The 22,555-nt window shown below is 53.1% G+C and overlaps 1 protein-coding gene across 3 annotated transcripts; it reads left to right on the plus strand.

The window, feature by feature from the left end:
- The first annotated feature begins 1,493 nt into the window (after positions 1-1,493).
- Positions 1,494-21,446, plus strand: KLHL25 (kelch like family member 25). 3 transcript variants are annotated; one of them, XM_075431825.1, is made up of 4 exons: positions 1,575-1,742; positions 11,426-11,483; positions 12,401-14,230; positions 19,917-21,446. In XM_075431825.1, exon 3 carries the CDS (start codon positions 12,418-12,420, stop codon positions 14,185-14,187), a length of 1,770 nt encoding a protein of 589 aa, XP_075287940.1. In that variant the 5' UTR covers positions 1,575-1,742; positions 11,426-11,483; positions 12,401-12,417; the 3' UTR covers positions 14,188-14,230; positions 19,917-21,446. The 3 variants fall into 3 exon arrangements, with proteins under 3 accessions (XP_075287938.1, XP_075287940.1, XP_075287939.1); XM_075431823.1 differs by lacking the exons at positions 1,575-1,742; positions 11,426-11,483 and adding an exon at positions 1,494-1,568; XM_075431824.1 differs by lacking the exon at positions 11,426-11,483.
- Positions 21,447-22,555: the final 1,109 nt, after the last annotated feature.

Here is a 22,555-nt window from a genome sequence, read left to right on the forward strand (position 1 = left end):
TGGGGCCCTGGAGAAATGGGGTCATGGGAGCAGATAAGGAACACCTCTTCCCTGCCTCCTCTCTCTATCCAAACCTTCTGTATCCAAAAAAGCTTTCAGCTTCTTTTTTCTGGTAGCTGGACCGTCGCCCGCATCCCGGGGCAGGTACAGCCACCGCGCTACAGGCCGGGTCCCTGGGCAGCTGCTGTGCCCCTTGCTGCAGCACAGGGCGGAAAGCAGGCGTGGGGATCGGAGGCAGTGCTGTCAGCAGCGCTGCTCTCGCGTTACCCCCCAAAAATTATTGTGTCTAAACGAGCCATTTCCCCCCAGTTCGGCCCATCCTCCCCACCCGGGGAGCACGGACCCCAGCCATGCTGATCCCAAGCTCTGATCCTGAGCTCTCCGCAAATCCCGGCAGGCAAAGGGGCCCCGTGGGAGTCCGCTGGCCTTCGCACTCCCCGCAGAGCCAAGGCCAGACACAGAATCATAGAATGGTTTGGGTTGGAAGGGACCTCAAAGATCACCTGGTTCCAACCCCCCTGCCATGAGCAGGGACATCTTCCACCAGACCAGGATGCTCAGAGCTCCATCCAACCGGGCCTTGAACACTGCCAGGGAGGGGGCAGCCACAGCTTCTCTGGGCAACCTGGGCCAGTGTTTCACCACCCTCGTGGTGAAGAGTTTCTTCCCAATATCTAACCTAAATCTGCCCTCTTTTAGTTTAGAGCCGTTCCCCCTTGCCCTATCACTACACACCCTGGTGAGAAGCCCCTCTCCGCCCTTCCCGCAGGCCCCTTCAGGCACTGGCAGCTGCTGGAAGGTCCCATCTCACGGGCCTGCCCGGATCTCAGCAGAGCTGTGCAGGCCGGCCCTGCCCCGCTGCAGCCTGGGGCCGGCGGTGGGCGAGGGGCCGATCCCGCCCAGCACCCGGGGCTGAGGGCCTGATCCCGGGAGCCCCACAGGCAGGGCCCAGAGCAGCTCCGCCGCGGGGGGCTCTGCCGCGGGGATGACACGGGTGGCTCCGCGAGAGGCCGAAGCGCAGTCGCGGCGGTTGCGCAGCGGGGTGCGGGGGCAGAGCACCCCGCGAGCCCTCCAGGAAACGCCAAACCCGCAAAGCGCCCGCGAGTAGAGCAGAGGGCACCGCACCGCTCCCCGGCAGGGACGAAACGCGGGAAGGCTGGCTTTAGGACCCGGGGAGTTCCGGGCCGCCCACCTTCCTCCCCCAAGCCGCCTTCTTTTCCTCCTATTGGTCGCTTCCCTCCGCTTATGCCCGCCCCCCTCCCATGCACCGCTCCGCGGGGGGGGCGGAGCCGGAGAAGCGCGTCACGGTCGCGGCGCTCCCTGAATGGCCCGGTCGGCGCCGGCCGGCCCCGCCCCCGAAGTCCCACGCGCGGCCGGTTGCGCCCGCTGGTTCCACCGTCCCCAGGGCGCGGGGGGCGCCGCCGCGGCTCAGCGATCGCGTCGGCTCGGCGGCTCCGCGCGTGGGCCCGGGGGGGGGGGCACGCTCCGCCCCGCCGCGCCCCGCCCCGCCGGGCTGAGGGCCGCGGGCTGCCGGATCTGCGGCTCGGCCGGGCGCGGGCGCAGAGGCGGTGAGTTCTGAGCTGGGTTTCATCTCCCCGAGCTTTGCGGTCGAGCCGCCGCTTCCAGGTGCGGCTCCGGCCCCGCTTAGTCAAGGGCCCCCCCTCACCTTCCCCCCTTCCCCCCCGGGCTCTCGGAGCTGAGGGGACGCAGCTGCCGTCGCCCGGCTGATGGACTCGGCTCAGGTAACCCCGCGGGCTGGGGCGGGCGGCCGAGGGGAGCTGGCAGAGGAGGGAAAAATCGCTCTCCATCCCTCTGCTGTCCTGACGGGCCCCTTGGCTTTTTTTTTAGAAGAAAGTTAGAAGCCTGTTGGGTAGCTTGGTTGTTTTTCTTTGCTTTGTTTTTTCCGTCCATCCATTTGCACTTGAAGGCGCTGGGGGCTCGGACTTGCCAGATGATGAGGGGACTGGAGCGTGTCTGCTACGAGAAGAGGCTGAGGGAGCAGGGCTTGTTCAGCCTGGAGAAGAGAAGGCTGCGAGGGGACCTTATGAATGCTTACAAATATCTGAAGGGTGGGTGTCAGGAGGATGGGGCCAGACTCTTTTCAGTGGTGCCCAGTGACAGGACAAGGGGCAATGGGCACAAACTGAAGCACAGGAAGTTCCGTCTGAACATGAGGAAGAACTTCTTCACTCTGAGGGTGACAGAGCCCTGGAACAGGCTGCCCAGGCAGGTTGTGGAGTCTCCTTTTTGGAGATATTCAAGACCTGCCTGGACATGGTGCTGTGCAGGCTGCTGTAGGCGACCCTGCTTTGGCAGAGGGGTTGGACTAGATGACCCACAGAGGTCCCTGCCAACCCCGAACATTCTGTGATTCTGTGAAATCTGTGCCTGGAAAATCTTCTGTCCTTGGTCGTCAGCGGACACCAAAGCGTTCCGTCTCGTGTATGCGGAGAGGCCCAGCTTCATAACTGCTTTCTGTTTTCTTTTCCTGTCAGTCTCTGCATGTCGTCTTGTGATCTGCTGGAGTGACTTCCCCAGTCAGGCTGCCACAGGCTGGAGCTTTTCTGAAAGTTCCTCCAGATGCGCTGCTTTCTCTCCAGGACAGAGCCAGAGCCCCAGGGAAAATGAGCAACTCTGTAACCTTTGTACTTTTGACAACTTCCCATGTCTTCTCCCTCCTTCCTGTGCTTTGTGACACTTTGATTTTATTGAACTTGCCTCAGGAGCAACACATGAGGTTTGCTAACGCAGCCGGCACAGTTGTGGTGGTCGCCAGCTGCTGCTGAGAGCTCAGCTGTGTTACTGGTAGCCACGCTGGTGGTCGTCTCCTTTCCGAGTAGGCGTAGACCAGATCTCAGCTCTCATGTACTTTCTCTCCCCATGTCTCGAGGGGTCTGACTCCTTAGTGAGGTGGGACCCTTTCCAGGGCCTCGCTGTTCTTCCCTGTCCTGTTCGCTGCTTCAGATCAAATCTTACCCAAAACCACGTTTTGTCTCTTTTGTGTCTTTAACCCCGACCATCTGCTCTGGTTTATCTCTGTGATAAGGCCATGTATATTGAGTAAAGCAGTCGGCGAGGAGGCGTAGGTGGGAGTTTGCTCTGCGGTGGGAAGGTGTGGGGTGGGCACAAGATTCTCAGGACTAAAACCAGCGTGAAATTTACTGCAGAAGCAAGTTAGTCACACCTTAACGTGGACGCGGGAGACTGTAAGCAGCTCCCGCGTTGAAGAACTTAAGCGTCCTATCCTTTTTTTGTTCGTTTTCTGAAGGATTTGGGGATTGTTATCTGCAGTCCTTTGTCTCGGCGTATATGCGAAGCATGGAAGCCTCCCATGTGGTGGTTTGGGGCAGGCTGAGGTAACTCAAGCAGTGAGGATGGTGTCTCGCACGTGGTTTTGGAGAGGAGATAAGGCCAGTTGGAAATCCTTCGACTGAAGGAGCTAGGCAAGTGCAATTTGTGAAGGCAGGCAGCTTGGGAACGGATGACAAGATGCTGCGTGACACATACTCCAAACGTGTGAAAATGAGTGTGAGTCTGGTATATAATATGGTCCCTCCAGCGCTGGAGAGAGTGCTGGACACGGCCCTGGACGGGGACAAGGAGTGTGTGCTTATCTACGTGTACGTATGTGTGAGTGAATTATGATACTGGTTTTGTCCTGGAGTGGTAACCAGCCGCTCCCCAAAGCCTGCAGAAGTTCAGGCCCTTCTGAACAGCCAGCGGAGGCTTTGGCCGCTGTTTGGGAGGTGGGCGAGTGGAACAGGCTGGGCAGGATGCGGCCGTCTGCGGAGGTGGGAGAGGACGGGCAGCGTTGCGAAAGAGTGGGTGCTGAGCAGTGCCATGGCCCTGGGTGCGGGGAGGTGGAGCAGGACGGGCAGCGCTGGCCCGGGGTGTCCGCAGGGACGGTGGCTGGCACGCGGGGACCGGGGAAGGGGCAGGTTTGAAGAAGCAGTGTCAGCACTTGAACTGAGGAGTAGATTTACTCCCGTCTTTTATAGACTGTAATTGAGTTGCAGTGAATGTGGCTGGCATGGCTTAAATCAGTGGCTGCAGGAAGGCAGGCTAGGAAGCATTTAGCTGTCACAAGCTGCCCCAAGCCCCCCGGCCTAACCTTTAGCCACCGCCACGTCGGTCTGTCTTTACTTATCTACTTTATATCCCTGCAGTGGCCGTTAGTATCGCTCCAGCCAGTACAGGCTGCTCTGTCTTCCCCCCGTCGCTCGAGCCTGGGAACATTGCATGTCCTGTAACCGCTGTCTGCTTACTGACTGTTAGACTTTGCAGAGACTACGAGTTTTATATGATAGCCTGTCAGATTGTGGTGAGGCATATTTATTACTGTAGCACACTGGCAATCACTCTGGTTTGCTTGCGATGCATGCACAGATGCCCAGGATAGCCTGGGCTGCTGCAGTGCTCCCGTGCTGGTCCGGAACTTGCAAGCTGAGCGCGTGGGTTGATGCTGTGTTAGTACTGGAATGAAAAGATCAGAGATGGGCATCACATTTGTTCCTTCTGTCCAGAGCCAGAGGGCGATGAGCAACGCCCTGTCTTGCAGCCCCAAACCCTGCAATATCTGTCGGTGCTTTTGGGAGTGGCTGTCCTCCATGCCCACCGACATCAGGGGCTAATCGGTTCAGGAGGCATGAGGGCCTCCCACCTCCACAGCTCTGAACTCTGGACAGAATTGCAAATAAGCTCTGGCAAATGGAACCTGGCAGTTGCACTGAGATCCCCTGCTTGGTGGGGAAGCCAAAACAAAACCCCAGGTTAACTGGCCCGGCACAGAACTGAAAGCCTGCCGTGACAGCAGGCAGACAGACAGACCTGTTTGGTGTGAGCGTCTGTAGCAGGGCTCCTGGTTAGCCTTGCCATCGGAGCAATCAGCTCTGCCAACCTCAGCGCCGGGAGCCAGGCACAGTGCACGGAGAGAGAGTGGGAGGATCTGAATGTGCTTTCTGGAGTCAGCAACTGCAGTGGTTATTCTGGCATTAATTTGATGTATACCACATCTCATCTTCTAAACTCTCCCTGGGAAGTGGCATGTGGTTCCGCTCCTCTGTATATGAAGTATGAAAGGCCTTTTGCCTTTGCAGCACATTAGCAAGTTGGCTTGCTTGAAAAGGACTTTATCCTGCCCAGATGGGGCTGGGGTGGATACTGCGATCAAGTAGATTGTTTCCATTCTGGAGCCTTTTTGAGTATATTTTGTGAGACGGGACTGCAAACTCGCTTACCTCCTCTGCAGCCCCGCATTCATTTTGCAAAGCAACTCTGATTGATCTGGCAGAATGGGATTTATTCACTAGCAGAGCTAGAGGGCAGGCGGGGAGGACAAAACCCCACAGCAGCCTCTGAAAAGAATCACGGGCTCTGAAAAGATCCGCTGGGGTTGAGGCGTAGCAATGAAAAGCTATTGTCTGGAGCCTGAACTGTGGCTAAAAGCGTTATTTATCCCGATTTGGATAGCGGTTGTAGGAGGGTGTGGTATTCCCAGGAACTGCAAAACCAGTGTGCTTAGTGGTGGATGTGAACTTTATTCGATTGCCTCGCAGGTAGCTCAGGAAGCTTTGTGGAGTATCTCAGTTGCGGAGTAGCAAGTCCAGTACTTGATACTCAAACAAAACTGCATGTATTGCATGCGAAGTGGATTTCCTACGGGTGTTTTTATTTTGATTGGAATATGGTCGCTTTTGGTTCAGATTAATTCATGGCCTAGGGGTTCAAAGGCACTATGGCCCCTTTTACCAGACCTTTGGCAAGATAGAAGAAGAACCTCGCTAACTAGTACAGCTTGGCAGTACTGCTTTTGTTTTGTATGGTAAATGGCAGACAGTAGGTTCTTGTGGTGGCTTTGGGCTCAGAGTGGAGCACAGGTTTAAAGGGAGGCATGGTGAGTACTAGTGAGAATGGGGTATGAAGCAGTGATGGACAGACTGAGTTTCTGAGTTCAGCTTTGCTTTAGTAAGCATATTGACATTCAGATACGTGCCCAGACCTTCTCCAGACAAATCTGATCTCCTGGAGCCTACAGAATTGGGCTTGGAAAACCTCCCAGTTTCTGTCTGAGCCAACAGAAGGAGCCTTTCACATGGTCTCTCTGTTTTCTGTCTAGGATATGCAGGCTAGACTAGAAAGTGAGAAAATGACAAGAAATGATAAGGATGCCTTCCATTTTCACAGGCTGGGGCAGGATCAGAAATTCTGCACAGGGAGGGGGAATGGAGTCAACTGTGTGTCCTTTACTTGCCTATTTGCAAATATGATGAAACAACAAGAGTTGGTCAGGAAGGCCAAATCCAGCTCTGTTGCAGAGATACCCTCTGATTCATGGCAGAGTTACGTTGCCTGAATTCCAGCGTGCAGAATCGCCGATGCAGCTTTGCTGCGTTACTCATCCTGAAGAAAACAAGGAACAAATTTGGCTGACACAGGCAAACCACTAAATTCAGCAGAGTTGCTGGAGGTGAACCCAGTTTGTTAGAGAGCAAAGTCTGCATCCAGGCACACAGGAGTGTGGACAGAGCAGAGAGACAATGCGGTGAAGGTCCTTCGCTGCCCGCCTGGCAGCAGCCCAGGCTCCACGCTCGACAAGTGCAGTGCTGCACTGAATGCCAGGTGCTATTTTAATTCCTTTCATCTCAAGCACTCTTTACAGAAGGGCACTGTTAGTATTGAGCATTTCAAGCAGCTCCAAGCTGTATACCTGGTAGTCCACTGTGTTGTGTAAGGACAGGAAAATGGTCTGAAAACATCTTTACATTTGTTCCTTCCCCTTTGTTGTTTTCTGTCTCCCTCCCCCACCATCTTTTCCTGTTTTCTGTTGGTTTTTTTCCGCTTTTGAAGCTCGAGCTGTATCTGTGAGTACGTGAATGCCTGCATGTAACAGATCCCTTCTCAAACCTTTTGATGGTCTTCAACACCAGGAAATTGCATCTGAAACGCAACTGTATCTGGGTTCCGCATTTGACAGCGTGTTGCCACGCTGCTGTTTCTCCTAAGCAGCTTTGCAAGGAGCTCTCCCCCATGAAGACAACACAGTGGGAGACTCTAGGTTTCTAGTTTGCTACTCTGTACATTAAAAAGGGGGAAATTAGTTCTGTACCAGTAATTTTGTCCTGGGATGGCATTACTGGCCTAAGCACCAGGTGGTGGAGTCTGTGAAGGCCTTGGAAAGGTACAGATATTTCGGACAAGGGAGCAGGCAAGTTACTAATGGCTAGAGAATTTATCCCACCACTTCCAGGGAATGAAGTGAACTTTGGCTGAATTCAAGACGGCATTTCACCCCGAAGGGCTGATATTGTGACACTGGAGAGAAAATAAAAATGAATCTTACACCTACCTCCCTGTGAAAGCAGCCATCGCTGGCCGCTCAAGGCAGGTCTGCTCGGCTTCAGAAGGGGTGGCTGTAAGTTGCAGTGCAGTCCGTACGTGGAGGGCCTGCATGGCTGGCTGCATGGGAATTAAACTCTGTTGCGGTGTGAGCAGCTTCTTCCAGGTCTTCTGAGCTGAGCCAGCAGGGAACCTTACTGCTTATTTATTTACTTATTTACAGCTTTAAATAGTTCATGGTTGAGTGGGGCAAAAAGAAACGTGTTGTGCTTGCTGCAAGTCTGATTGGCAAATGGAAAGTGCCAGCTTCGGTTCATGGGGTTTGGGCTCTTTGTTGGTGTTTAGCCAGCCTTCACAGTCGTGGGAGAACACTTATAAATCCTGTAGTTTTGCCCTTCTAAGCAGAAATTATTCTTGATCTCCTCAGGTCCCACTGGGGAACGTCTTATTCACTCTTAAATACCATCCTCTTGAAAGAAAGCATCTCAGCTGAGGATTCCCTGAGAAATTATTCTTGATCTCCTCAAGTCCCACTGGGGAACATCTTATTCACTCTCAACTACTGTCCTCTTGAAAGGAGGCATCTCAGCTGACGATTCCCTGTAGATAGTGAATGAAATTGGAGATTTGTGGACAGGCTGGTTTAAGATGGAGGGGGGAAGCCCAAGCCTGGCTAAATATAGTCCATGTATCAATAGTCCTGCTGAGCTATCCTCTCATACGCAGTTCTTTTGTGATTGGAGACCAGGGCCTGGTATGACTTCAAAGTAACTGATTTCTAAGTGCTGCTTGGATTTTTCAAGAGGTAACAGAATGTTTCCTGAGGTTCTCCTAAATGACCCGTAGCAGCAGGGCTCCGACGTGGCGACCCACCAGCCTGGAGGGACAGTCTTCTGCTGGGGTATGGTTGGTGGGAAACAAGTGGTGCTCGAACAGGAGTACTGTGGCCATTGTTCGGGTGGAGAGTTTGGCCAGCTCTGTGGTTTTGGTTTTTCTCCTTGTTCTCTTTGCCAGCTTTGTCCTGTCCAGAGTGACTGCTGGGGTGTTTTCTTCATCAGCTGAGATCTGAGGGGTCTTTTCTCCCTGAGCTGACTCCTGCCCTTCTGCTGGGTTGCTGTCTGCTCTGTGTGGGCGGGTGGAAGGATTTCCAAAGCACCTTTATCTTACTCCACTGGAAAAATCCTGTCTTTCCTATATTTGCTGTACAAACGCTGCAGACAGCTAGGGGAATGCAATAGCAGCAGACAGCGCTGGATAGCTGTCAAAAAGCTGATGCCCCTCTGCCCTCATCCATATGGAAGAAGGGTGGGTTATCGTCTGCTTCTGCGTGCAGTAAGATCCTTCTAAAAGACTAGGCAGTAGATAGTTATTTTTTCAATAACCACCTTTTGAAGGAAAAAATAAGAATGCAGCGTGGAGAAATCCAAGACCCAGTTTGTTCAGGTCATACCTTCTGCTATTCGCGTTGACACGTCTGTTCTAGTGATAGCTTTCTGCATGATGGAAGCTGCAGCTGGCAGCTCCGATAACCCCCCGAGCTCTCGCAGAGCAGGTGGGAGCTTGGCAGGAGCCACTGGCAGGTTTCTGTGTGTAAAATATTCCTCATTCTGAGCGGTTCTGTTTTTTCTCTTCAGCCCGGTAGCTGGGTAAGGCAAGCGATGAGTCTGGTAGGGGCCAAATTCTGCTCTGCATGCATCTGCCTACAAGAGCACATGCCGTGGGTCCCGTCTGCTCATCGCTGCAGTTAATTACTGCTTAAATTGAAGCATACGTTTGCGCACATCGTGGAAAGTGTCGACAATTCCTTCAGTTACAGGCTTCTGAAGTTTATAAGGCTGCTGTATTTTGGAGGAAGCCTTTTGGATGAAATAGCTGCTGCCTGCAGTTTCTGTTCATCTGATATGGGTGGGATGATGCCAGGTTCTTTGGTAGACTGAGAGTTGAGTGGAGAGTGTTTGTGAGGAGAAGAATTAGTACCTGCCACTTTTTTGCTTGTGCCCCGCTACGGTAGGATTCAAGAAGCCCTCAAAACAAGCTGTTTGGAAGTTGCTGAAAACCACAAGCAAGCCTTGCTGGTGAGATGGCTGCGGACCAGAGTTCAGAGGCTGCTTTAGTGTCAGTTTAATGGTCTGTCTAGCCTGGGTGATCTGTGACCAGTGACATCCAGTGTCACAACCCAGCTCCAGGAGAGGCCAAGTAAAGGGGCTGTGGCCTGTTTAGCTTTCAGGCTTGCAGCTGTACTGGGGACCAGCCGGTGCCTTGCAGATATGAAGGGCAGTGCTAATGGGGACTGGACTGGAACCTGCCAGCTTATTCCCTGGATGCTGGTCAATACCCGTTGGATAGAAATATTATTTGGTTACCCAGTGCCTTGGGCAAGATGTTTGATGTTGAAAGCCTGAAATATTTTATATGTGTCTGTATATATAAAGTGGCTCTGCTGCAGCTTTTATATAGACATTTTTCATTTGTAACTGACCTGCTCCTTCCATTCTGAGTAGAGGCTTTTCTAATCTTAGTGTCAGAAAAAATGATGCTGCCTTCCTGCAATCTTTTTGTTTGTTTCCATAGCTATGCTATATAAATTGCTTAATCTTTTGTGCATAAGCAAATCGAAGGTTGATGTTGAATAGCTGACCTGAGCTGCGAGCAAAGAAAGCAGTAGCAGTGGCAGGCTGGTTTCTGAGGTTGTAGGAGTAGGAACCTAAATCAATAGCTTTTAGCAGACTCATAAATATTTCATTTGTATTCCTTGCTTCGGCGTTACAGAGCTTTGACACAGGAATCCATATAACCTGTGAAATTAATGTTGTCCCTGCGCTGGGTGTAGATGTTGGAAACCATTTCCCTCAGATGCACTGCAAATCACCGCTCCGTAATGGCATTTTCCTTCCTCTTTTGGAGCCTTCATTCTGCGCAGCCTCCGATCACCAGCGAAACGAGCTTGGCGGCCTCAGCCCCAAGCTGCAGGGATTTTGGCGAGGAAGGTGCACATATCCAACCCGAATACCTGCGGCAGTGCCGCTGCCTGGCTCAGAGGCCAAGCAGAAGTTGTGGCTGCTTGGGCAAGCTATCGTTCCTGGACAGAGAGGCCTGGAGAGACCTTTCCCCTGGACTGCAACACAGCCCTAAGGAATGAGGGAGGCCTCGGGAAGAACAGCCTCAATAATTCACAGCAGAGGGTGGGGAAGGAGGAAGGTGCCCACAACTATTTGTCGAATTTGGAATCTTCTGGAGGCGCAGGAGAAGTGGGGGGTAGGAAGTGCGTGAGCAGAGCGTGAGTCAGGCAGCTTATCTGGCCATCCGCCCCCGCCTGGGGTCATCCACCCGTGGAGCGTGGGAGGGTTGTGCAGCTCCAGGTCTCCGCCGGGTCAAGGCTGTGACCCGCTGGCAGCCCTGCATCCGCTCTCTCGGCGTTGAGTGGTTTCCCCCAGGATGCCAAGACCCTTGAGAAACCTCAGGCTGCAAAGAGCGAGTTAAAAAGCCAACCAACCAACAACAACAAAAAGAGCCCAACCAAAAACCCTTCCCCAACTATATTCTGTGCGGCTAATTACTGATTTCTGAACAATTTGGTTGCTGGAGTGGGATGCCATGGGGTTTCAGCCCTGGTGTCTCCAGCCTGCAAAGCAAAACTGCAGAGTTTTGGGGAAGAAATGTAGAAAAGGGTTAGAAAAATAGTGTTGGGTGAGAGAGAAGATGTAGCAGAGCTGGACAGTGTTTCTCAAACAACCCCTTTTTCCTGTGAATTAGGCCCGCTTTCCCCAGCCTGTAGCCGTTTCTCATGGCTGCCGTGTGTTGGCAGGGCAGCTGGGCTGGAGGCGGCAACCCCTGAGGTCCCCGTGCATCCCAGCAGCGCTGAAACGCCCCTGGGACAGTGCAGACCCCCTGAGCTCTGTGACTTGCCCCCATCTTTAGCCCATTTCATGGGCTGCCCACCTGCAAACTCCGCTTGTAGCTGGGGAGAGTCTCTTTTACTGATAAATGAGCGTCATCTCCCATAGCGCCTGCGATGGCTTTGCTGTATCTGCTGTCACGGGGGTCAGTAGTGGAGAGACAGCAGGCTCACCCTGTTTTTCTTCTTTTTCAGGCTCATTTTTCAAACCTCAGGCCAGTCGTGCTGCTGACTTCAGTACTGACTTTCTGCTGTAAGAGAGGACTGTATGCATATCTGTCTGTCTACTGTAGTTACATGGGGGGAAAAAATAGAGCTGGCTAAAATATTTTGGAGCAAGTGACTTGGATTTTATCATCTAAGTGCTATTAATTTGATTGGTCCAAAGGGTTTTTCTTCTATAGGCAAGTATGGGTATCAGGTAGCACTTAAATGAAATATTACCTAATAAAAGCCTTGTGTTTGCTTCTGCCTGTCTGTTAAAAGGCATAATCTAGCTGTCTCTCTTGTCTTATTCTCTGATGTGAATCTGTCCTGCAAAATGTCTCTGGTGAGTTATATCAACAAAAACTACAAATGAAAGGGTTTGTTAAAATTTGTTCAAAACTTTTGGCTTGTGCTGGTAGCTAAATATTCCATAAATAAAACCATTCACAATTGCTTTTCCTAAACCTGCAATAATCTTCAGAAAAATCAGAAGCCAAACTTGGTTTCTGCTGAGCCAAGAGCAGACCGGTGCCCTTTATCCTGAATAGACTGCTCTCTTAATGCTGTTTTCTAAGGAAAAATAACTCTTCTGCGGTTTGCCAATACCCTCTAGGGGCTGTTGAGACAATTTACCATCAAGTCTTGGTTTTGATTGCTTCACTTTGTTGCTCCATTGCTGAAACCAAAGTGCAGAATTTCCTCCCTCACCCCCCTCCACCTTCCCACCCTGCTCAGCCCCAGTTAGGTTTTCGGAGGATATGAGGGTGCAGGAGGCAGGGGCTTTGCAAGCCAGGGTGCAGGAGCACCCACAGAGCAGGAGCACTGGGGTGTCACCTGGTGTTTCACTTCTGAGGTCCGTTCAAGCGTACCAGAGTTGGATCGCGTATATTCGCCATGCCTCACATCAGTAAGGACAAGAGAATAATGGCTTTTCTGTTTTTTGTTTTTTTTTTTTCTCTGCAGGAAGGAGCTCTGTCATCATGTCAGTCAGCGTCCACGAGAACCGTAAATCCCGGACTAGCACCGGCTCCATGAACATCTTGCTTTTTCACAAAGCTTCGCACCCAGACTGCGTCTTGTCCCATCTGAACACGCTGCGGAAGCACTGCATGTTCACCGACGTCACCCTTTGGGCAGGAAACAGGTCGTTCCCTTGTCATCGGGCAGTGCTGGCTGCCTCCAGCAGATACTTCGAAGCCATGTTTAGCAATGGCCTCCGGGAGAGCCTGGATGATGAGGTGAACTTCCATGACAGCCTCCACCCAGAGGTGCTGGAGCTGCTGTTGGACTTCGCTTATTCCTCTCGGATCATCATCAACGAGGAGAATGCGGAGTCACTCCTGGAGGCTGGAGACATGCTGCAGTTCCACGATGTCCGAGACGCAGCGGCTGAGTTCCTGGAGAAGAACCTCTACCCTTCCAACTGCCTGGGCATGATGCTACTCTCAGATGCTCATCAGTGCCGGCGGCTCTATGAGCTCTCCTGGAGGATGTGCCTGGTCAACTTTGAGACTGTTCACAAGAGTGAGGACTTCAACAACCTTTCCAAGGACACTCTGCTGGACCTCATCTCCAGTGATGAGCTGGAAATTGAGGACGAAGAAAAGGTCTTTAAGGCTGTGATCCAGTGGGTGAAATATGATCTGGATGAGCGGAAGGCTTATCTCCCAGAACTTCTGAGGAACGTTCGTCTCGCCTTGCTTCCTTCTGAATGCCTCAAGGAAGCCTTGGCTTGTGAGGACTTGATCATGGTGGATGAAAGGAACAAGCTTGTCTTGGATGAAGCTATTCAGTGCAAGAAGAAGATCCTTCAGAATGATGGGGTGGTCACTAGTCCCTGTGCCAGGCCTCGCAAAGCTGGGCACACCTTGCTGATCCTGGGAGGACAGACCTTCATGTGTGATAAGATCTACCAAGTGGATCACAAAGCAAAGGAAATCATCCCCAAGGCAGACCTGCCGAGTCCACGGAAAGAGTTTAGTGCCTGTGCCATTGGCTGCAAAGTATATATCACTGGAGGCAGGGGCTCAGAGAACGGGGTCTCGAAAGATGTATGGGTGTATGACACTGTTCATGAGGAATGGTCTAAAGCTGCCCCAATGTTAATAGCTCGGTTTGGGCATGGCTCGGCTGAATTGGAAAACTGCCTGTATGTGGTTGGTGGACACACTGCAGTAGCTGGAGTCTTTCCCGCATCTCCTTCTGTTTCCTTGAAGCAAGTAGAGAAGTATGATCCCATATCCAACAAGTGGACGATGGTGGCTCCTTTGAGGGATGGAGTGAGCAACGCTGCGGTGGTGAGTGCCAGGCTCAAGCTTTTTGTCTTTGGTGGGACTAGCATTCACCGAGACATGGTGTCCAAAGTCCAGTGCTATGATCCAGCTGAGAATCGGTGGATGATCAAAGCCGAATGCCCACAGCCCTGGCGCTACACGGCCGCCGCTGTCCTGGGCAGCCAGATTTTCATCATGGGAGGAGACACGGAGTTCACGGCAGCATCTGCCTACCGCTTTGACTGCGAGACGGACCAGTGGACGCGCATCGGGGACATGACAGCCAAGCGCATGTCATGCCACGCCTTGGCCTCGGGGAATAAACTCTACGTGGTGGGGGGTTACTTTGGGACTCAGAGGTGCAAAACGCTGGACTGCTACGACCCTACGTCTGACACATGGAACTGTATCACAACGGTGCCTTACTCACTCATCCCCACAGCTTTTGTCAGCACCTGGAAACACCTGCCATCGTGACCAGGGTCAGGGCTCGGGGGCTCGTATCCAGGAGGTCAGTAAGGTAAGGGTCTCCTCTTCTTAAACTGAAACTTGCTTTCTCGCCGCAGTTGTGCCCCCACGCACCGCGGGGTGGGCCACGGTTTCCAGGTTGCTCGTGTTTTATGAGAAGCAGCACCAGCAAAGAGTAATCAGCTCTGCCGTGTTGTAAGCCTTAGCCAGCTCCCAGGTTTATCTTGTTTCCAGATGATCCTCCCAGTGTCTTGAGACACATCTACATAGAAGGTTGCAAGCAGGCCACAGCTCCTCTCCCTCTGCTCCAGGCTAGCTGGATGTGCCAGCATCACCCTTCTGTGTGTGGGTGGGTATGGGAGGGCAGGTGCGTCCACGCCTGCTCTCACGTCTATAAAATACACCCTGTCCCTGTGCAGTTGGGAGGATTACAGTCTCTGAAAGCACTTCCCTAGGGTTCCTGGGAGATCCTAGGGCGACAAGTGATTTGGAAAAAGTGTCAGTAGTTCAATATTTTTGCTGGGTATGGGGGCGATTTATTCAGAGCTGATCAATATGTAGGCAAGTGACCCTTGGGATGGCGGCAAATGCTGGATCTCTTTTTATGCTCTGTATTTACATTTCAGTGGGTAGCAGAAGCTTAGAAGCCATGGTGCATTTGATGGTCCTGGTGTTTATTTAACATCCAAACTGTTGCTCATTAAATCAGAACTTCTGAGACTTCTGTGTGAGACCTGAGTGGGAGGGAGGGGGTTTTTTAACCAGAAGAAGAATGTGTTTATCGGTATTTTGGGGTGTGGGGGAATCAGAAAGTTGGTGGAAACTCATGATGTCCTGTGTCGTTGCGGTGCTCCGGTTCTCGCTTGCTCAGGGAAGGTGCCGTTGCAGTGCCAGTGGGACAGGGCAGTTGGTTCCTCCTCGCTCCTCCCCAGTGGGATGTTTGGTTGCCATTCTGGTGACCAGTTTTGCTCTGCAGAGCTTTGCACGTCTTCGCCAATCTGTGCTGAGATGCAGCTGGCCAGGCAAAGGCCAAAAACTCTTCTCACCTTGGATTGTGAAAGCAGATATTGATAGGGGCAACATTTTGATAGCATCATCTTCCCAGGAAGCCTGTAACACCTCTGCTCGCTCAGTCTGCAGGTTTCACAGTGCCGGCAACGCACACAGCCCTGCTTTGGAGGTTGGAGACTACCTCCCAGCTAGCTGAAGGAGCTGGGAAACCCTCGTGTGTGGGGGTGGGCTTGACAAGCTTCACTTACGGTTTTATTTGGAAGGTGGGGACTGCGGGGAGGGAAATTCTTCCATAGACTCCTCAAAATCCACTTCATGTAATCCAGGGAACAAAGAATGCCGCCCAAACCCTCTAACACCCTCTCGCTTCCCTGCTTCCCGCTTGGTGTGGTTGCGTGCCTGGGAATCGCCCAGCGGGTGGAATTGCTGGCATCTCCCAGTGATCATCTCTTTTGATGCCAGCTGGGAACCGAGGAGGAGCTCCTGGCACCTCTGCCGGGCACTGGCCCAACGTGACCACCTGCTTTTCTCGGGTGGGAAGAAAGCACCCAGAGCGTTATGCTGGCCTTTGATTTGTGAAACACCTGGTTCTAAGATGGGTTGGACCACAGTGAGGGCAGGGCAAGAGTGGAAAGGGTTAAAATGAGATCTCTGAGAGCTTTCCCAGCACTGGAAGATAATGGCCTTTCCAAATTCTCCTCCTCAGGCGTTGCCTAGCATCTGTCACAGTGGCTTGGTAATCTAATTAACTGCCACTCAGCTATTAAATATTGCAGCAAAGCGTGTGAGGACTCCATCATTTTCAACTTGGGTCAATGGGGCCTCCCTTTAAGACCCATCCTAGACCTGAAAATTAATTTTCTCTGGTAGCAGATGTATCTGAATATTAAAGCTCAGCACCAGCCGCACTGTTAGGAATAGGGAATATTTTGAGGTGGGAATTGATTCTTCAGCCACCGAACAGAAAACAGTCCCCAAAGTCACAGAGACGTTATTTTCCTCTCATACCTTTTTTCCTCTGTACTGTATTTGGGTTATTCAGACCTAATAAACAGCCTTGGGGGGGCTGTATACATATTTTTTCCCCCTGTAATCTGGAGCCTGGCACAAGCACAAGAAAACTGGGAACTGTAATAGGCCAACCTGCAAATAAAACTGGTGAAAAGTCACTGTGTGAGGGTTTTATGTGCTTTTTTGGCTTCACTTCCACTCTTCAGTTAAAAGAAGTATTTAAAATATACGTGAGTTCTTGCCAGACAGAATGTGTCTTCACTTCATTTTTCTAGTGTTTTGTTTTTTTTGTTTTTTTGATTTTTTGGGTTTTTTTGTTGTTTTGTTTTTTTGGTTTTGGGGGGGGGGGTGGGTTTTTTTGTTGGTTTTTTGGGGGGGGGTTGGGGTTTTTGGGGGGTTTTGGGGGTTTTTGGGGGTTTTTTTGGTTTTTGGGGGGTTTTTTGTTTTTTTGTTTTTTTGTTTTTTTTTAAACTAAGTTGTTGTTATAGCCCTCAGCCACTGTGACAGCTCCTTAAATAAAGCACCAAGATGGGCGAGCGAAGGCCAGACCTGAATGTCTCCGATGCACGTGCGTTTGCCCACACCGAACCAGCCACGTCCCACACGCTTGCCTTGGCTGTCATGGCTGCTCCTGTGCCAAAACTGGGCTGAGGAACTGGGGTAACTGGCTACAGGGTCCTGCAACTTCTCCATCGTCCCACAGAAGGTCTGGCTGAGGGATCTTCTGTCTTGCAGGTCTCTGCTGCAGCAGCCGTTCTGGATTGGACTTGAGCTTAGAGGTGTTTTCCAACCTTAATGATTCTATGAGATCCTCCTTCAAGAAGGGGCACGCAGAGGACAGGTTGGCCAGCACGTGCCCAGTGCTGGTGTGCTTTGGGAACCCTAATCCTATGGGAACGCCTCTCAGCTGGGGAAGGCTCGGGAGGGATCATCAAAGATGCCCTTGGAGCAGAGCAAACTGGGCAGATGGGGAAAGGCCTGGGCGATCACACAGTAGGAAGTAGTTCTTTGTACTCATGAAAAAACCCAACCTTCTCACCCATAAACTGGTGAGGTTGCGTTCATACCCATCCTGAAACCCAAATACTACATCCTTGAAAAATGTTGATCGTAAAACACCAAGCCTGCTTTTCATTTAAAGCATAAAACTGATCAGCTGGAAAGGTTTCCTCAAGGGCACGGCCTTCACCTATCCCAGCCGGAGCCGGGGCACCTTTCAGCAGAGGTCCCAGTGCCCCTGCCAAGGATGCCATGTGAAATTAATTTAGTGCTTATTGCTGGCAGTTAATTCCAGTGATCAAACATAATTAGCAGTATGAAATGTGAAAGCCTGGTCTCCTCCCACTCACAGTGGTGGAGCCACGAGGAGGCAAATCGTTGCAAAAGAGAAATAAAATACTGCGCACGCGGCTAGTAACGACTCTTTGTGTTTGTAAGCACAAGCAAAGCCCAGCCAGGAGGTCGGGGGACGATGCTGGCTGGTGTGTTGCTGTCCTGTGCAGTGACAGTGGATGGGGACAACTCTGCACCTCCCAGGAGGTGACTTCAGGCAGTACCAGGAACAGGTTCTCCAAGCTGCCTGCCTTCAAATTAAAAGCGGCTTCTCCAAACTACCCGTCCTGTGCGACAGTCTCATTTCCATGGGGCAGAGTCGCAGATGGGCTTGGGCCAGAGAGAGGAGCCTGCAGCTGGAGGCTGGGACAGTCACCGGGACAAGGGAGCTGCAGGTCGTGTGGACCAGCTGGGAGAAATGAGATGGAGAGGGGAGGCACCACATCCCTCTGTGCTGCCTCCTGAGCCTCAAGTGCTCCTCTGGGCTGGAGATGTCAGAGCTCCTGTCTCAAACAAATGGTGATGAGCCCAGCTCTGGAGCAGCTAGGAGCCGGGGATGCTGTAGGGCTACGAGGATGATGAGGGGACTGGAGCATCTCTCCTATGAGGAAAGGCTGAGGGAGCTGGGCTTGTTCAGCCTGAAGAAGAGAAGGCTGAGAGGGGACCTAATAAATGCTTATAAATATCTCAAGGGTGGGTGTCAGGAGGATGGGGCCAGACTCTTTTTAGTGGTGCCCAGCAACAGGACAAGGGGCAATGGGCACAAACTGAAGCAGAGGAAGTTCCGTCTGAACATGAGGAAGAACTTCTTCACTCTGAGGGTGACGGAGCACTGGAACAGGCTGCCCAGGGAGATTGTGGAGTCTCCTTCTCTGGAGATATTCAAGACCCGCCTGGACATGGTCCTGTGCAGCCTGTTGTAGGTGACCCTGCTTTGGCAGAGGGGTTGGACCAGATGCCCCACAGAGGTCCCTTCCAACCCCTAGCATTCTGTGATTCTGCGATTCTGGGGTCCGTCCCCCCTCCGAGCCTCTCAGCTCCTCCAGGACCCTCCGTGTGGTCTGGGCTGTGGGGAGGGGAAGACTGGTGGCCAGGCACCGCTCTCCACATTCCTGGGGCTCATCCGAAAGCTGAGAGCCCATTTCATGGCTCCCGTGGGAGCCCTTCGGTGGGTCTCGCTCCTGCGAAGGCTGATGCCTGCCGTGGGGCGGGCGCCGAGGCTGCAGGTTTTGAGGCAGCTCTGGCACCTAAACGCTGCTCTTTGGCCCCGAAGCTCCTGCGAGGATTCAGGCAGCGTGCCAGGCCCAGAACTGTGCCCTGATACCGCGGTCGCACTAAACGTCGGGTCTGTTCAGTGGCTTTTCCTGAGGATTTAATTACAGCTCAGATAACAAGCCTTTTGCAAAGAGGCTTTTACTGCTGCCTGGTTTGGCTTCCCTTCCGCATGGAGCAGCGCTTGGTCAGCTTTTACCCCGCAAGAAGCTGCTGGGTTTTGTCGCTGTGCGTTGCTCCCGGCTCCCTCGGCAGAGCCCTGCTCGCAGCCGGACATCTTCCTGCGCGGGAGCCCCGGGTGCCTGCAAACAGCAGCCTGGAAAAAAGCCTTCAGGATGATCTCCCGGCTCCTAAACGCTGCGTGCTGCTGGGTTGGTTGCTTGCAACCTGTTACAGCCTCGCTGGTGCTGGCAGAACAAAGTCACAGCTGGGTTCTCTCGGTGGCTCCAAGGGAAAGCCATTTGCATGCGCATAATTGCAAGGCCGGATAAACAGGGACTGCAGTTTTTGCCTCTGCTGCTCTTTCCGAGTGGCTGGTTGTCTCTGAAGCCAGTTTATCAGGCAGTGTTGGAAGGGAGTGGCTGGCCTGGGGAGGAAAGTCGATGAAAATCAGGCTTTTCCTAACCCTGGGCAGATGGAAACATGTGCAGCCTGCGCTCGGTCCCAGACTGGATTAATCAACCCCTTGGAAACGTCAGGGGTACGGATGGTTTTGGAGGAACTGGTGGAAAAAAGAGAAAAAGGGTCTTTTTGTTTTGTCTGTTCCAGTTCTAGGGCTGTCCTCCCCACCTTAAAAAAAAGCTAAAAGCTCCATTTCCCTCAACTTTTCATTCCCTTGTCGTGTCTGCAGAGGTTTCCTGACGGGCTCTGCCCAGCTCCCCGCTGCTCTGAGCCCTCCCCAGCCAAATGCCCACTCCCTCCCCTCTCCTGTGAGAGCAAAGCACACCCCAAACCACAAACAACCCAGCTGCTCCCCACCTCCACCCACCTCTGGGGTCTGGGCAGGGGGTTACTCCAACAGCTGCCCATGTGCAGCCCCTCTGCGGGTGCTCCCCTGCATCCGCCGAGCCGAGCATCGCGGCCGTTCATGAGTTTTCTCTTTCCCTCCCCAGGTGCCAGAGTCCCATCTGCGTTCCCGTCTCGCTGCTGGAGCCGACACAGCGACCGAGTCCCCTCCTGCCCTCCCGTACGGGACTCCGAGGAGCCTTTCGCAGCCCTTCCCAGCACCAGGATCGGGAGGCAGAGCCGGCATCGTGCCGGGGGACACCGAGGGACAGCGAGGAGCGGGGAGCACTGGCCCCGGGCTGGGGACGGGGCACGGGGACGGCTCATGGGTGCCGGTGGCCCGACGGGGCGGAGGAGATGGCGTCCGTGCGCCAGGCTGCATCCCTCGGCCTGGGGAGCTGTTAGGTGCTGTTTGTTACTTGGTTGGGGGGGTTAAGAGACATTAATATTCTTTTTCTTTAAAGCAGTGAACTTCCCATTGGCAATGGCTGCTGTTTGGGTGACTCAGAAGTGTTTTTTTAAAGGGAAAAGCGGCTGGGACAGCCCAGCAGAGAGCACCTGGCTCTCCCCATCCTCTGGCCGCTCCGTGGAGGCGATGTCTGTTGAAACGTTGAAGTGTGGGAGCTCGGGGCGGCTGCCAGCAGCACCGGGTACGGCGGCAGAACAGGGCAGGTGCCTTTTGTTTTGTGCTTTAGGCCTTTTTAATATTTTTCCCCCCCCTCCTCTTTTCTCGCCGCAGCTGGTTGCGATTCGGTCGGAGGCCGGGCAGCTCCCCGCGCAGCTGCTGGGAAGAGTGTGGCAGCTCTGTTAGCGTGCCAAGGCTCCGGCACCGCTGCCGAGATATTCACCAGATAAAACCCGCTGCATGCTCAGAGCCGGTCTTCTGAGTTTCCCCGCGGAGCAGCGCGTGGGTGAGGGTGTAATTAGCCAACGAGCAGGCGCAGAGGTGCAGCGGGGCAGAGCTCGCGCCCTGGGAGGGGGCATCTGGCCTCTCGCGAGGCCTCGGAAGGCGAGGGGAGCACTGCGGGGCTGGCAGGGAGAGCTGGGGGGGGGATCCCCCTCTTTCCCTCCTTCCCCCACACCCTGCCTTCGCCTTGGAGAGATGGGAGCCTTTCTGGCTGCGCGTTGGGCTGGAGCTGCCCCGGGTTATCCGCACACGCTGGCTGCCGGCTGTATCTGGGTTTATCCATGCAAGAGCTCTCAGCCCGAGCTGCTCCTCGCTCACCCTGTGGAGGAGGGCGTGTGGGTTTTGGCTGATGTCGATATGGGGATGCGGCTCCTGACCGGCCGCTCGCAGGGCTGGCCACCGCCGAAGGCTGCTCCTGCACCGCCCCGCATCGTGCTTCCCTCCGCAGCAGAGCCGGTCCCGCAGATGCTCCGGGCTCGCCTTCGGCCCCTGGGTTAGGTGAAGCTGTAGCCAGGCCAGCTGAACGATGCAATGCGATGAAAAGCCTTGACACGGCTTCAAACAACAAAGGTCTTTTCGGAGCAGCGAGCGCCCGTTGCTGCCGGGAAGAACACACTTTGTGCACAGCCAGCCTGCGATGCTCTCAATGACGTTTATTTACATTTTCTAGTCTCTCATTTTTATTTTTTTTTTCCTTCAGCTGCTTGTGAACTTCAATAAAAATGATGATCTGGGAAACTGTTTGTGTGTTTTTCACAGGAGTCTTCATTCTTAAGCAAGTTGGATTTAGGTCTAATAACAGGGCCGAGGAATAATAACAGGGTTGACACTCGGTGGGGTGGTTCACAAACAACCACCTAAGCAACCAGCCTGGCTGTAATTATTGTTATTATTGCTTCAGCGCTTGGGAAACTGAGGCACGACGTCAAGTGTCATGTCCAAGGTTAGTGGTAGATCTGGGAATGAAGTCCAGGGCTTCTCATGTCCTGAGGAGCCGTGTCTCCTCCACGGCTGCTCTTGCTCAGCTTGACCGTGCGGTGATTTTAGGAGAACTTGCAAGTGTGTAACGCTAATGGCTGCCAAATAGGTCGAGGGGGCCCAACCCAGACACAGCCGCACTCCTGCAGGGAAAGCCCGTAACTTGTAAGGAAGACGAGAAGAATTTCTACCTCTGTTTTCCTTCTTTGCCTTCGCTTGGCTGCTGCAGCTCCCAAGAAAGGGGCCCGCTGACAGGCGAGAGGGGCTTTCCAGCCGCAGCTCCTGCTCACGCGTCTCCTCCGTGTGCGTCTCTCCCCAGCCCACAGGAGCAGAGGACTGATGCATTCCTGCTCCGGGGAGGCTCTGGGCTCTCCCCCGCTACGAGACCAGCAGCTCCAGCTTTGCACGAGACTGGGAGCACGAGAGCATCACTTGGAGCAGCTAAAAGGCACCAGGCAAAACACCGCAACCATGCAAATTCGTATTTGCCTCCTCTCATTAGCAGGGGCCTTTGAGCCTGGGAAGGAAAAGCTTCCTATGGGTGTTATGCACAGTCCCAAAAGGATTTGGAGCCTGAATTTCTGAGCTGTATAGGAGGCCGGGAACACGTTTCCTTGCCCGTGGGAGCTGGGTGGGCAGCAGCGTTAGCTGACGGGATCTGGGCAGATGTGCTTGTCAGGCTCCGTAGAAAACACTCATTAAGGAGCCCTTTGGGTAATCAATTCAGGGTAGAAATTACTGTTTGATGAGCAGGAGAGGGAAAAAGAACGTGAGTGTGTGAACGAAATCCCTTTCAGTTGTGTTGATTCAAGTTTTATGTGGGAGTCTGGGACTTTAAATACCAACTGGGGAGGCTTTGCG

Source organism: Opisthocomus hoazin, chromosome 10 (genome assembly GCF_030867145.1).
Source record: "Opisthocomus hoazin isolate bOpiHoa1 chromosome 10, bOpiHoa1.hap1, whole genome shotgun sequence".
NCBI classification, from domain to species: Eukaryota; Metazoa; Chordata; class Aves; order Opisthocomiformes; family Opisthocomidae; genus Opisthocomus; species Opisthocomus hoazin.